Here is a 15,195-nt window from a genome sequence, read left to right as displayed (position 1 = left end):
GTTTTGTCTAAGAGTAGTCAAAAATCTTTGATTTATCTTCGATCTGAACAATTGTTGAGTGTGGAAATTTATTTCCCTTTTCAGATATGTTGGGTAGGACAAGATGTTGTTATCCCAATAGATACCTAAGGCACTGACGAGGCACTGTGGCCATCAAGTGGGTGAGCGCATCCTTTGGGTTCTCAACCATCACGTGCTGGAGCCCCAGGCCAGGGCTTTCCTGCTGGTTCACAGCCACTGGCTCCCCTTTTCAGCGGCCCTTGAGAGGTCCTTGATTGTCTGTCTGTGGGCCTTCCCTCGCTCCGCCATCTCACTGAGTTGCCTAGATATTCAGGTGGCTATAAGTCCCCTGCAGCCTACTTCCACCTGGTGTACCTTCACGTTCCATCCTTGTTGTGGGGCATCTGCTGCAAGATTGGTGTATCTCACCTTCTTCCGCTCAAAGGGTTCCTCTAGGTCACCCACCCAGGGTACTGTGAGCTCAATGATGAACACCAGGTTGAGTGAGGGAAACCACATAATGAGGTCTGGACGCAGGTTGGTGGATGCAATTTCCAGTGGAAAGAAGGTTAAGGCCCACATTCCATTACTTGACTCAGAGATACTAATTCATGGTTTTATTACATCTTGTTCAGATTACTGTAGATATTTTCACTCTGGTCTTGACCTGTAGTCACTTTGGCGTCTGCAAGATCTTCAGAAATGAGCTGCCACTCCTTTAACAGGCAAGCTGCAATGTTCTGTTGGTGCAAGCTTGCTACGTATATTTTATATGATATATGACTTTATTTATTTTGTGTACTTTATTAATTTTTCATCGGATATAGCAACACAAAGTTGTGGATAACTGTGACATTGAAGGAATTTGGACTTTTGCCAAGTCAGCATCATCTGGTTTTAAAAAGGCAGGTTTAACTGTGCAAATGAAATGTTTGGTTTCATTATTTCCTTTACAAAGAGAAGATTTTTCTGGTATTATAACTTTACTCCTATTTATTTGTGTGGAACCTTTTTTTCTTAAAACTTTTTGTTATATATATATATATATATATATATATTATTATTATTTTTATGAAAGTAGTCTAACCGATCACCGATATGTGCGGCCAATATATTCGGATCGATTCTTGAAACAGATGCACCTTTTCCTTCCTCCATTTACATACAAATAAGTACACATAGATAAAAAAACAAGTTACAAAAAAAGTCAAGTCTCAACTTAAACAACAACAGAAAAAACATAAACAAATCAAACAAAACAACAACACATAACAAAAGGAGGGAAGGCAAATGTATGCACTTCAAGTGATCTTCTGGCATGGCTGCAGAATGCACAAATAAATCGGTGAACACATGCAGGTATTGTATGATGCCAATAAAAGAGAAAAAAATGCTAATATAATCCAAAAACATTTTATGCTTATATAACTTTTGTTACTCCTGAGAATCGGATAATTTGCCTTGAGGGGTAGATTTGGCCCACGGGCCTTGAGTTTCACACGTGATCTAAAACATCCTGTTGTAGCTCTGTCTGGATGTTTAGATTTTCCTAGCCTATATCCAGATTTAGTTTCCTTTTTCTCACCCCATTAACTCTGACCAATATAATTTTTTGCTGAGGAGCGAACATTAGCCTCTTCAGACCTGCGAATTGACTGCCCACACACAAACAGACACGTGCATGTTGTAAATCTTTGTGGGATAGTACACCTTTGGGTCACTTGCAACCTTCCATGAATAAAGGGAGTCCTTGAGGGCCAGACGCCTCCCACCAAACTGTTGCCTTAGGTGGGAGTCACAGCATGGCCAGCTGCTGTTGTCTGGGATCACAGGGAGCATTTCTCAACCGATGAGTGATTTACTGAATTAATACCCATGCAGAGTAGGTTCACTGGAGGATGCTTCCAAAAATGTATTTCAACACATTCACATTGAGAGAAGTAATTCCTCCTGTTGGCAGGTGGTTATTTTTTTCGTGCTTTGCAGGGAAGTGGAAAAAGTAGCAGACATAAGGCCAATGCAAAAAAAAATCCAGATTCAGATAATCCAGGTCCAGAAAGATAAAAACCCTGCCTCGTTTCCCTTCATCCTGTTCATTTAATCAGGTTATTAGCCCCTCAGGTGATTAGTTTAGAGGTGGAATTTCAAAAGGTTGGAACTGATTTTTGTACAGGCATTTTCTACTGGACCTGGATTGGAGTTGATTAAATCAATACAATATAAAACAACAGGATATTAATGGGAGTTGTTAACTTGTTGCTGTAAGCTGTAAACTGTTGATAATATTAAGTCAAAATACAGGAAAAAGTTCTTGTTGAAAATTTTCAGTTTGTTTTTTCTTTTTTATTGAAATATTAAGGAACTGATAATATTTTTTATTGTTGTATCAGATAAGTCAAGTATCATTACTCAGATCTGTCCAATGAGTCACAATGATGGCTCTCAGCCGTAGATGAGACCACAGGAGATCCTTTTGAAAAGCTTGCTGCCCTTTAATAGAGCCCTCTCCTGTTTATTCAGCGTAGATGTGAGCTGTAGTAAAGTTTAATCCTAATCCATCTGCATCTTGTTTTGAGTGAGTGATTACAGTAGCCTCTTCAAGACGCCTGGCTCTGATATTCCCCAGATCTTTAGCTGATGCATGACTCTATAACAGAATCGCACATTTACAGCCACCTAACCTGCAGATCATTTATTTTGATCAAAGCTTTTCTTCTAGATTCAACAGTGCAGCTGGAGAGCTTTAAACAAAAGGAAGATACAAAAAACCAGAGGAGGTGACGGGAGGTAATGAATGAGGGGTGACTATCGCAGGTGAGTTTCCTTTATGTCATGTTTACTGTTTAAAGAATAAAAAATAGAAATAATGTTTCTTAAATAATGATGACAACTCCACATTAAATTGCAACATTTATCTTCTGTTTAGACATTTCATTCAACAGCTGTTTATTGAGTTGGAATCAAAAAATGGTAGAAAATCAGCTACTTTGTATGTAGATATTCTATTACTTAACCATTTCCAGGTTGCAGAACACAAGGTCACATATCTCAGACTCACTCACATTGTTTCTTAGTGGGAAAGCAGCAAAGGGTCATGGGATGTGGCATGGGAAAGCCCAGAATCCAGCAGAAGAAATGTAACAGAGGTGCATAGTATTTCTTTTGTTTTATTTTTTTTTTTTATGTATGCACATATAAATAATTATTTTTTTATTGCAAATCCTCAGTCCCTGTTTTTTTTTTTTTTTTTTTCCAGTGAGCTTCTCAGTTCCAGGTAACTTTACAAAGCTTTACATAAACTTTAACAGTTAAAATCCTTGCTTAGACCTATTAATTTGTGTTTAACTGCTATAATCTTAACCCATATTTCATGCACTCTGGAAAGCTGCCACAGGTAAGTCATTTTCTAGCCAGGATTGTATTTCCTGCTTTCTGTTATGTTTTATTACTCCAGGTCAAAGTGTTCCTGAGTTGTAGAAAGAAAACACTTCTTGGCCCTTGAAGGCCCTTTTTAAGCCTGTGGGCTCAGATATCCTAAACACCCATTTGGACAAGAATTTCCTCTTGGATGAATTTCTATGAAACCCTGCCATTAAGTAAAGTTTCTAAAAATGTTTTCCTCTCTCTGTTTCTCAGCAATAAGAGCAGCTCTGTTGATCCAGCGCTGGTACAGACAGTATGTTGCTCGTCTGGAGATGAGACGCAGGTGCACATGGAACATCTTCCAGTCTATAGAATATGCAGGGGAGCAAGATCAAATAAAGGTGGGGTGTACATTTTGCACAGATATTATTATTCTGAAATGGATGTAAGAAAAATATCCACACAACAGAAAAAAACTCACTTCTGTTGATTTTTTTTCTTAGATCACTTTGTCTGCAGTTTTTTAATAAAATGAATTTGGTAAACAACACAGATTATAGTATAATTGTGCAGTAAAAGAAAGATTTTTATGAATTTCAAAACATTTTGAAGTTAAAGAATCTGAAAAACGTGGCCAACATTTTCATTAAGTTTCTTTTATTTGGATACCACCAAATAAACAGATAAACAGATAGATAAATGAAAATACAGCACAATCCTGTTATCTTACATCTTAACCCTCCACTGGAAAAATCATTTAGTGTATTTGGCTTTACAGTGGTGTACTGTTTAGTGTAAAGCCCTTTGGAGTATTCTGACTTTATAAAGCATAATATAAGTAAAGATCATTTAAACCATTCAAAAGGAGTAACCCCAAGTTAGAAATGGTTGCTAGTAACTACAGTTAATTGGTATCTTTTCAATTAACACATTACAGATGGGAGAAAAAGTGTATCAGGCTTCAGCATTAACTAAAGTTGAGGTGTTGATGTATGAAAATCAATGTTTCTATTCAATTATTAAGATAAAAATATAATAAAATAAACAAATTAAAATTAAAAATAAAAATGTTGCTCTCATAAGCCACTTTAGCTTTTGCCCAAACTTGAAAAGGGTTTCTCTCTCCAAAGAGACAGGAACAACTCAGCTCAGTCAAATATATTCATACGTTCTTATCTTTAGATGGATCTCACCTCAGAGCAATATGTTTAGGACATAAGTAGGTTAATAATCTACACACATATGAGATAAACATTAAACATTAGAAACAACAAATTCAATCGACTTTGAATATTTAACAAAGTTTTTAAACCGTGTTTTCCTAATTTACCTTTAGGTTGGCAGTGAATGAAAACATTAAAAAAATTATGCTGCAAGCCGTGCATACTTCTGTGTATTCAAACACAAACATTACATTAAACAATAAGCAAACTGTTTGTGCTTGTTTTAAGTGTGAATCATGTAAACTTAGATTGTCTGTTTCCGTTTGGAGAAGCTTTCACCTGAAGTTGGTTCTCTGAATAGAGTTCAGCACGGTGAGCATGGGTGAACCTTATAGATTTGCCTGCTGAAATTGAGCAGCAATACAGATGAGTGTTCCTGATTCTTTGTAAAGCACACTCCAAATGTGTGAAGATGGTCAAACTAATTAAGCCTGACAGATGTGTTGGTTTGACTTGACGTGCTCTTTGAAAATGATCGAGGAGAATTTCCAAAAGGGAGCGTTCTTGTGGCCTTGCTGCTGGTTTGAATGTATTAAACAGCCTCTTAGTGCCACTATTTATTGGGTCAGTAATGAACTGTTGAATCTCTTGAGAACAAAATACAGGTGCTGGTCATAAAATTAGAATATCATGAAAAAGTAGATTGATTTCAGTAATTCCATTTAAAAAGTGAAACTTGTATATTATATTCATACATTACATACAAACTCATATATTTCAGATGTTTATTTTGTTTAATTTTGATGATTACAAATGACAACAAATGAAAATCTCAAATTCATCATATCAGAAAATTAGAATATTGTGAAAAGGTTCAAAATTGATGGCCCCTGGTGCCACACTCTAATCAGCTAATTAACTCAAACCACCTGCAAATGCCTTTAAATGGTCTTTCAGTCTAGTTCTATAGGCTACACAATCATGGGGAAGACTGCTGACTTGACAGTTGTCCAAAAGACGACCATCGACACCTTGCACAAGGAGGGCAAGACACAAAAGGTCATCGCTAAAGAGGCTGGCTGTTCACAGAGCTCAGTGTCCAAGCACATTAATAGAGAGGCGAAGGGAAGGAAAAGATGTGGTCGAAAAAAGTGTACAAGCAAGAGAGATAACCGCACCCTGGAGAGGATTGTGAAACAAAACCCCTTCAAAAATGTGGGGGAGATTCACAAAGAGTGGACTGCAGCTGGAGTGAGTGCTTCAAGAACCACCACACACAGACGTATGAAAGACATGGGTTTCTGCTGTCGCATTCCTTGTGTCAAGCCACTCTTGAACCACAGACAGCGTCAGAAGCGTCTAAAGAGAAACAGGACTGGACTGCTGGTGAGTGGTCCAAAGTCATGTTCTCTGATGAAAGTAAATTTTGCATTTCCTTTGGAAATCAAGGTCCCAGAGTCTGGAGGAAAAGAAGAGAGGCACTTCATCCACGTTGCTTGAAGTCCAGTGTAAAGTTTCCACAGTCAGTGATGGTTTGGGGTGCCATGTCATCTGCTGGTGTTGGTCCATTGTGTTTTCTGAGGTCCAGGGTCAACGCAGCCACATACCAGGAAGTTTTAGAGCACTTCATGCTTCCTGCAGCTGACCAACTTTTTGGAGATGCAGATTTCATTTTCCAACAGGACTTGGCACCTGCACACAGTGCCAAAGCTACCAGTACCTGGTTGAAGGACCATGGTATCCCTGTTCTTAATTGGCCAGCAAACTCTCCTGACCTTAACCCCATAGAAAATCTATGGGGTATTGTGAAGAAGAAGATGCAATACACCAGACCCAACAATTCAGAAGAGCTAAAAGCCACTATTAGAGCAACCTGGGCTATCATAACACCTGAGCAGTGCCACAGACTGATCGACTCCATGCCACGCTGCATTGCTGCAGTAATACAGGCCAAAGGAGGCCCAACTAAATACTGAGTGCTGTACATTCTCATACTTTTCATGTTCATACTTTTCAGTTGGCCAACATTTCTATAAATCCTTTGTTTTTATTGGTCTTCAGTAATATTCTAATTTTCTGATATGATGAATTTGAGATTTTCATTTGTTGTCATTTGTAATCATCAAAATTAAACAAAATAAACATCTGAAATATATGAGTTTGTATGTAATGTATGAATATAATATACAAGTTTCACTTTTTAAATGGAATTACTGAAATCAATCTACTTTTTCATGATATTCTAATTTTATGACCAGCACCTGTATGTTGTATCTGTTTTTATTGGAGGGTTGATGCAACTCAACTGTGTGTGATTGTTTACCATAAACTCTTTTTATATCAAAGTCAGTTTGAAATTATTTCTCTTCTCACAGCTGTACAACTTTTTTGCCTTCCTAATGGACCACTTCACTCCAGCCAGCAGTGAAAGTACGACAATATTCCTCAGAGATTTAGACTGGCTCTCTTATTTCCTCCTTACTGTTGATCTACCTCCTTTTGAATTCCTCTCTGTCTCTAATCAAGGAAACCTTATATCTCACATCTTTCGTGAGAATGAGATCTGCCATGATGCAGACTGGGAACGATATTTTTGCTACAAAGGCATCGAGGTGCCCGACAGCTACAGTGGCCCCCACCTAACCTTCCCCATGACATTTTGTGGGTTGTCAAAGCTAATGGAGGCTTTTAAGCATAAACAAGTAGGTATACTGGTACACAAGGAACTCAGATAGTAGATAAAATAAAAAATAAAAAAGCCCAAATGAGAAAAGAAGATCATCATAGTCATTTACAATATTTGTTCTGTGTATTTTTTCATGTTATTTTTCCTAGTAGCAGCTCCATGCTCGTTATGTTCTTCAGATTCTTGGAGAAACTTGGAGATTTTTACAAATCCTTCCAAACATCAATCATGTCTCCGTCTGCCCAACCAAGGAGATTACAATATGTGGTAAACCAAAGTGGTCCTTTATAGATATTTCACTAATATTTTATCATATGCAAAAATTTGGTATTTTGTTATAACAGGAGATCTCCACGGGCAGCTAGAAGACCTGCTGTTGATATTTTATAAGGTAAATAAACATAACGAAGGTCCTCATATTGTAATTCTGGATGCCCAGTTAATAGTCTTTGTTTTTTCATCCAGAATGGTTTACCATCATGTGAGAAACCCTACATCTTCAATGGAGACTTTGTGGATCGGGGCAAGAATTCCTTAGAGATTCTGCTTATCCTGTTCGGGTTCTTACTTGTTTACCCCAATGATGTGCATTTGAACAGAGGGAACCACGAAGATCACATCGTTAATCTGAGGTAAAATCTTCACTTTAGCCTCTAATTCTATTCTCATTCCTTTTTACAACACAGAGTGCTAATCTGGTAACACAGGTGGATCTATAGTTGATGTCAGACTGCATCATAAACACCCATAAGCATCCTTTTCAGGCATAAAGTTGTAAAGCATTTTAGGGCCAGGTTGTTTCTTAAAGTGATATCCTATTTTTTGCTGTCTCATCAAGAACTATTTAGTCTGTCATCTAAGATACTGAATAAATAAGGCACAAATATAACCCCAACTATCTGGATGTCATAATTGATTTAAGCGATCTGACCCACATGCAGAGAACCACTCAGAGCAGGAAGGGTCTTCTGTATCAGTCTGTCTTGCATCGGATCTAGAGAAGCGTCTCACCGAAGACGCTCTATTCTTGTTTAAAAATCTTCTGAAGATGGAGCTCATTGTTGTCCATAATGCTCACACTCTCCACCACATACTTATATATAAAACTGTAACTGGAGTGTGTAACAAAAGTAATTTCCTTCTGGGATTATTAAAGTATTTCTGATTCTGATTCTGATTATAGAAGATATGCAGAATAATACAGTCGATTTTGCAGGAAAGTTGATCTTATAGAGTGTTGATTCACTGGAGCTGAATAAAAACTCTTCAGACTGTTCTTTGTAAAAGCATTGCAAACCAAGTAGTCTTGGCATAAGGCCTCTGGACTGGCCTACCTCATCTGTAGCAGGGGTAGTGGGGCTGCAGCTCCCCCACTTTCTGTTGAAACTGTAATAAACCTGAGATAACAGCTAATCTGGAAGACTTAAATGATTTACACTGAACTAATTTTGATATTCCAGTGTGTTTTTATTTATGTGTTTTCTGCAGATACGGTTTTACAAAAGAAGTCTTGGTAAAATACAGAGTGAGTATCGACAAAACCCTAACCAATGGCAACATGGTGTTACATTGGATTCCATCATAGATGATTCTACATCTTGAATTTAACTTTTAGGTCCATGGCAGGAAGATTTTAAAGCTGCTCCAAAAGATCTTCAGCTGGCTTCCTCTGGCTACATTGATCAACGATAAGGTCCTTGTTGTACATGGGGGGATCTCTGACTCAACCGACCTTGAGGCGGTCACCAGAATCGACAGACACAGAGTAAGAGAAGCTTTTGGCTTTAGTCAGGTGTGTGGGTTTTGTGCAATGCAAATCCACAAAATAAGCTGTTGAATGGGTTATTTTGCAGTATGTGTCAGTCCTTCGACCTCCTAAGATGATCCGCCACATGCTCAATGGCAATAAGGCAGTAATCAGCAGGAACGAAGATACAACCGGACCAGCAGAAGGCCGTCGCCGGGTACGCTCCCTAACCAACACCTCTAACTCAGCTCAGAGGAACAAAATGCCACGTCGTTCTCTCCACAACCTGCCTACTACTGGAAACCAGCTCAACTGCTCTGTGGAAGACGAACTGAGGAAGAGACGCAGGCTGGCCGGGTTTGACCAGACTTACAACGAAATAAAGACGTCAGATTCTGACTCAGACCCAGAGTTTGGAGAATCCACAGAGACACACGGTCAGGAGTGGAAACAAGTAGGTGATGATAGATATTATTAAAACAATCCTCTTGCATCAAGTATGCGATGAACTGATCTTCATACTTCTAGAACACGGATTCTGGGGTTTAATGGTCATAATAAACTGTTTCAAATGTTTTCTAGCTTGCCTCACAAAGAAACAGACGACTCTGCATTTGAGATGACAGTGAAAACACTATAGAAACTTTTTAAGCAAAAAAACCCCCCAAAAAACATAATGTGATTCCATTTATTCAAAACAGAAAATATGTATACATTTACCAGAGCTTGTTGTGAGGAAATTTCTCCTCTTTTTTCAATGTGTCCCATTCATGGATGAAATTTTGATTTCAGAAGTGGGTGGACGCAAGTATCCATCCAATCACAGATCCGATTCAGTGGCGCATCAGATGTTTGCAAAGTGAGCTTCTTAGGAAATACAGTGGTGACAGTCAATGACACAGGAAAAGCATTGGGCCAATCAGGAGCTTGTGGACCATCTAAACTCAGGGAAGTGGGCTTCAGCTTGAGCTGCGGTTTGCTTTTGGCAGAAAAAAGTTCAGGGGACCATGGTCCTATTAAAGAGAGATATTAGGGTCCTAACAAGAGCCTAAGCTGCTGTATTAGTCTCTCTATCTGGTCAAACAGCCGCCCTGCAGCTACTCAACACTCCAACTGTATCTACAAAACAGTATCATCCAAATTCCATTTGATGGGTCAAGCTCATAGTATGTGATCAGAAAATTTTCCAAACTTCTATTTCTTGTAATTAAATGAAATGTAGGTCTTATTCCAGTGTGCTGACTGCCAGTGTGCATAAGCACGCAGGGCGGGCTTACATAAAATGTAGAACTGCTAATAGTAGATAAAAACTTCTGTCTCTGCGGTTTTAATGGAGGGAAATAGAACCAAGGGAAACTGAACCATAAAATGTGTTCCGTTTCTGCTTTCCTTGTCCAGGTTAAAACATCTGCTCTTGTGGCATTTATTGTTGATCATATAAAAAAGTGGAAAGAACAATGCTTTGCTATAAACCCTAATTGATGACTTACAAATCCTGCAGGTATTAAAAACAGATCGAATTAGCAGATTTCATTTTTTTTTTGCTCCTCTAGATAGTCATATTTGATTAAATGGAATGTCTGTGTGCTGTTTTACAGCAAAGCGGCACTGCTATGTAAAATCGGTGTATTAAAGTAGTCGATCCTCATCCATAATTGGAGAAAACTTTTCATATTTCAAGTCTTTTCTCCTGAAAACAACACTGGCTAATTACAGCAAAGGCAGCTGCAGTCAAAAAGACTTAAAATAACTAAAATGCATCATATTTGTTGACTTTGTGTTTTTTTTTACTGGTGGTCTGTAAGTCGGACTCTCTCTTATGATCTGATATATTTTACGTGAACCATTTGTCTCAAAATAGTTTCTGAGCCTGATGTTTACATGTTTTGGTTTCTGGGATTTTTGAAACCATAAAAAACAAGAAAAGTAAAACAAGCTAAATGCATCATACCATTGAATTTGCAGGACACGCTCTTCCTGAATGATCATGTACAGACTGTTGAAATTCTGCTGAAAATTCACTTTCCTTCCTTCTAAAAACGCTGAAGAAACATTTCTATGTATAATGTAATGTCATACATAGTGCTTCATCTGGGAGTGAAATGTAGTTAACCCCCCCCCCCCCCCCAAAAAAAATCGAATTTTTGTTAGTCATTAAACAAAAGATCATTTTTCCTGAAAAAACATATTGTAACAAACACTAGAACTGGCAGATTTATCAAATCTATCAAAAGGATTCCCAAACTGTGACCCCTCCCTCTTCTTGCTTACAATTAAGAGGTAGTTATCGGGTTATAAGTCTCTTAAGCTTGAATGCTGATTTTGACACACTTTTTTACATGCAATTCATTTTTGATGTCCAAATAAATCAGTTTTGACCCTGCACTCTGCAGTCCCCGAACAAGACCCTTAACCCCTGACTGCTCCCCAGGCTCCACACAGTGGCAGCCCACTGCTCCTCGAGGGGATGGTTTAATATGCAGAAGTGAATTGTATTATTGCTATTTATTTATTTGTTTTCTCTATTAGGAATGTTGGTCTTTGACTACAGTCGGCAATTATTGAAAAGTTTTTTTTTCTGTATGCAGGAATGCCTGATTTCAAATTATTTGCCTCCTTAACCTACAACAATCTCCTTTCTAAGGACCTTCCAGCTCCACTTTGGTGTAATCTCACTTTAACAAACAGGAGCAAACAAAAGGATTTGTTCTGAGGTTTAAACAAGGCAAACCCATGATTGTATGCCTGTGTCATTATTGCAATTTGAAACTCTTTTAATAACCATGGCAGCGACATTTTTTTATTACCGGTACAATGGACAGTAAACGTCTTATATTATGTTTTTATTTGTGCATTTTATTAGAGTGTTTTTTATTATCGTTATAACTTATCACAAGTAATGAATGTACTCAGATAGTGGATCTTCTGTGGAGCGACCCACAGCCACAAAATGGCTGCATTCCCAACGAGGTGCGAGGTGGAGGCTGCTACTGGGGGCCGGATGTAACTGAGGAGGTGTTGGGAAGACACAACCTTCAGCTCCTCATCCGCTCCCACGAGTGCAAACAGGACGGCTATGAGTTCTGCCACAATCGCAGGGTGAGCACAGGAAGATACAAAGTAAAACACAACAAAAAAAATCTCAAAAGACGAGTGAAAAAAAATAATAAAGAGTTAACAATGGATGTTTTGTTCTTCACTGTTAACCACAGGTGCTGACCATATTTTCAGCCTCCAATTATTACGAGGTGGGCAGCAACAGAGGAGCATACATAAGGATGGGGCCCGATCTGGTCCCTCACTGCATTCAGTACCAAGCCAGCAGCACATGCAGGGAGCTGACCTTGAGACAAAGGTGCACAGTTACAAAGTTACAGAGAAAATATTGAGAGAGAACAGCAACGTTCAGAAAACTTCTAAGAAAAACATTTCAAAGTGTTCAAATGTATTTTTTTTTACTATATTTTTGCATTCAAATACCTTTTTCTTGATTTAATTTTTTTTTTTATAAGGGACAGTGTTTTTAATTAAAAATACATATAAGCAACCTTTTTTAAATTGAATAATAAAGACACAAATCAAATTTCATACAAATCAGAATGTATATATATTTCAAACAGAAAGATAAAAAAAAATCAAAATAAAAAAAAAGACAATTTTATATGGCTAACAAAAAGATATAGATACATTCAATGTTTTTCAAAGTTTGTAAAAATGTTTATTTGCTTTGATATGGAGGTAATGAATTGATAGATCGAGTTAATATCTGAAGCTGCTTGATCATTAATGATACATTAGTAAAAAAGACTCATTTTCTGTAAATAACTGTTTTAGTTTTAAAGAGATGAATTTTACCTATATGTTTAAGAAAATTTGTTTACACTGAAAACAGAAATATAAATTGAAGGAATTATTAAATTATTTAAAACAGTCGTTTCAACGCCTAATAAAAAAGGTGTTTCTGTGCCTTTTTAAAAAGACCTTTTCCTTTCAAATTATAATTTTATAGACTATTTCAAAGTCTGTTTTTTTTCTCCCCAGTGTTGGTTGGACAGAGAGATCAGCACTGCGAGCTCTAAGGCAGCAACTCTTTGTTCATAAGTCGGATCTTATTGGAGCCTTTCAGGAGTTTGACCCAAACCACACAGGTACAAGAACAGTGGAACCACTCTTAGAGTCAATGAACATGAAAGCAGATAAAGAAATTAACTTTTCAATGCTTCCTATCCAAGGGCGGATCTCTCTGCACCACTGGGCGACAGCTACAGAGAAGGTACTCAACCTGGGGCTACCTTGGAGGGTGCTGCGCCCTCAGCTTGTCAACAGGGCCCAGTATGGTATGCTTAACTACCAGCAGTGGATTAGGGAGCTCTCCATTACTGAACCCAAACCAGAGGTGTGTTAATCTTTTTTTATTTTGGTATCTTTTACCTTCTGCTCACATCCTTCTTAATATTTCATAATTATTGTCATTTTAAACATAATTTGAACCTCCTGGCAGGTGTCAGATACCAGTATCATGGAGACGATGTACAAACAACACTCTAACCTCGAAACCATCTTCCGGATTATCGACACAGATCATTCAGGTGAATAGAGCACAACTCACCTAAGGGGGACCAAAAGTTCTGCAGTTATTATTTAGATTTGTCTTAACTATAATTAAATACAGAACAGATTGAGTAAATTAATAAATGGCTAATGTTTGATGACCGGTGCCTAGATGCAGAAGGTCTAGGATCCAAATCCCAACCTGGGCTCTTCCAGCTAGTTTTCAATGTTCTCCCATTTTCTCTTGACGTGTCATTGGTTAAGCAGTATATTCAGTCAACAACACTCTACAATCTTAACTAGCTGCAGATAAGATCAGGGGGTTATTCTGATTAAAATAGATTAAATAGATTAAAATAAATCCAAGGCATTCTGCTGCCACAAACATGAAATAAGGAAAATGAAGTTATACTATTTTTATGGATTTTATATACCTCTTTAATTCAATTACAATTCTATTATTTCTTTTTTTATATATATTTTTATTGCACTTTTAAATAATTATTGACAAAAATATCAATATATATATATGTATTCACCGCATTGGCTTGTGGCACTTTTGAATCTCTTCTCTAGGAGAGGCAATTTTCAAACTGAAATAATAATCTGCAGCTATTCTAAAATACATAGATATATTCTGAAATCGACTATTCTGATTTCTTTGCAATCTACAATGTTCAATATTTATCCATGACTATATCGTTATTAATAATGTAGGATAAAAGTGTTTATTACAAATTTATTTTCAGTTAAAAATGTAATCATACATGTAATAAACCATATTCCGAAATCTTACGTAACTAATAAATTCAAATAGTCATTTATTTATGCATTTAATACTTCTTCCTGTAGAACAAAGAATATTAAACCATTCAATACCTAAATATATGTTTTAACCCCCTAGTTTATTCAAAATGTATTCATGTCCTCATTTAAGATTACATACATTTAACTCATCTAAACATTTAAATACATTTTTCCGACATAATTTTCTTACTTATTTTCAGATCATGGCACTTTTTGCCCTCATTTTAAATGATTTTAATTTAAAGAGTTTTAACTTTTTAAATTCCTCTACTGGCGGGTGACATTTCTTTTAAGCTGCATTTTATTTGAAATAATAAGATGACAGCAGGGCCATAAGAATAGGTAACAATTTATCATTCTTACAGGTCTGATCTCTTTTGAGGAGTTTCGTCAGACCTGGAAACTCCTGAGCTCACATCTTAAAATGGAGATCAGTGATAAGGCCATCGCTGACCTGGCTCAGAGCATGGACTTCAACAAAGACGGCAGCATTGATATCAATGAGTTCATGGAGGCCTTTCGACTAGTCGACCTCTCCACACACGCCTGATGGATAGAAGTAGGAGCAGAAGTAGCATTAGGTTAGTGTTGTGCTTTTTTTTTTTTTAAACACATTCTCAGGATCAGACTAAGCACTTTGTCATCATTGTTTATTTCTTAATGTGCTTGATCACTAAAACTACTGTAAATCTTGTTAGATCTTCTGAACCTGAATCTTCTATATTTTATGGATAACTTTTCTGATTATTTAATCTATTCCAGGTGTATTTTAGGTGTTTTCTACCCAATATAGTTTAATCATAATTTTCAACTATTTTTTTACTTTGGAACTTTTTGAGTGGTGAAAGAAAATAAAAACATTTGGTGTAAAATCCTTT

The 15,195-nt window shown here is 37.1% G+C and overlaps 1 protein-coding gene across 1 annotated transcript; it reads left to right on the top strand.

Annotated features, from left to right (window-relative positions):
• Window positions 1–2,561: 2,561 nt before the first annotated feature.
• On the top strand, window positions 2,562–15,191 carry LOC119776558 (serine/threonine-protein phosphatase with EF-hands 2-like). The gene is made up of 20 exons (XM_038275024.1): window positions 2,562–2,814; window positions 2,927–2,989; window positions 3,075–3,146; window positions 3,257–3,274; window positions 3,386–3,394; window positions 3,637–3,764; window positions 6,902–6,956; window positions 7,053–7,228; window positions 7,365–7,479; window positions 7,557–7,603; window positions 7,678–7,844; window positions 8,701–8,737; window positions 8,828–8,977; window positions 9,066–9,413; window positions 11,873–12,058; window positions 12,172–12,314; window positions 13,001–13,107; window positions 13,192–13,355; window positions 13,461–13,548; window positions 14,683–15,191. The coding sequence occupies exons 2-20, from the start codon at window positions 2,968–2,970 to the stop codon at window positions 14,865–14,867; spliced, it is 2,217 nt and encodes a 738-aa protein (XP_038130952.1). The 5' UTR covers window positions 2,562–2,814; window positions 2,927–2,967; the 3' UTR covers window positions 14,868–15,191.
• Window positions 15,192–15,195: the final 4 nt, after the last annotated feature.

Source organism: Cyprinodon tularosa, unplaced genomic scaffold (assembly GCF_016077235.1).
Source record: "Cyprinodon tularosa strain WSP-4 unplaced genomic scaffold, ASM1607723v1 ctg94, whole genome shotgun sequence".
Taxonomy (NCBI): domain Eukaryota; kingdom Metazoa; phylum Chordata; class Actinopteri; order Cyprinodontiformes; family Cyprinodontidae; genus Cyprinodon; species Cyprinodon tularosa.
The sequence above is the reverse complement of the archived record's forward strand: the minus strand, read 5'-3'. Positions and strand labels throughout refer to the sequence as shown.

Excerpts from the sequence above, each read along its gene's own strand:
- LOC119776558 (XM_038275024.1), top strand. The coding sequence starts at position 2,968 with ATGGTAGAAAATCAGCTACTTT. Across the intron at positions 8,978-9,065 it reads CCAGAATCGACAGACACAGA|TATGTGTCAGTCCTTCGACC; the intron begins GTAAGAGAAGCT and ends GTTATTTTGCAG. Across the intron at positions 13,356-13,460 it reads TTACTGAACCCAAACCAGAG|GTGTCAGATACCAGTATCAT; the intron begins GTGTGTTAATCT and ends ACCTCCTGGCAG.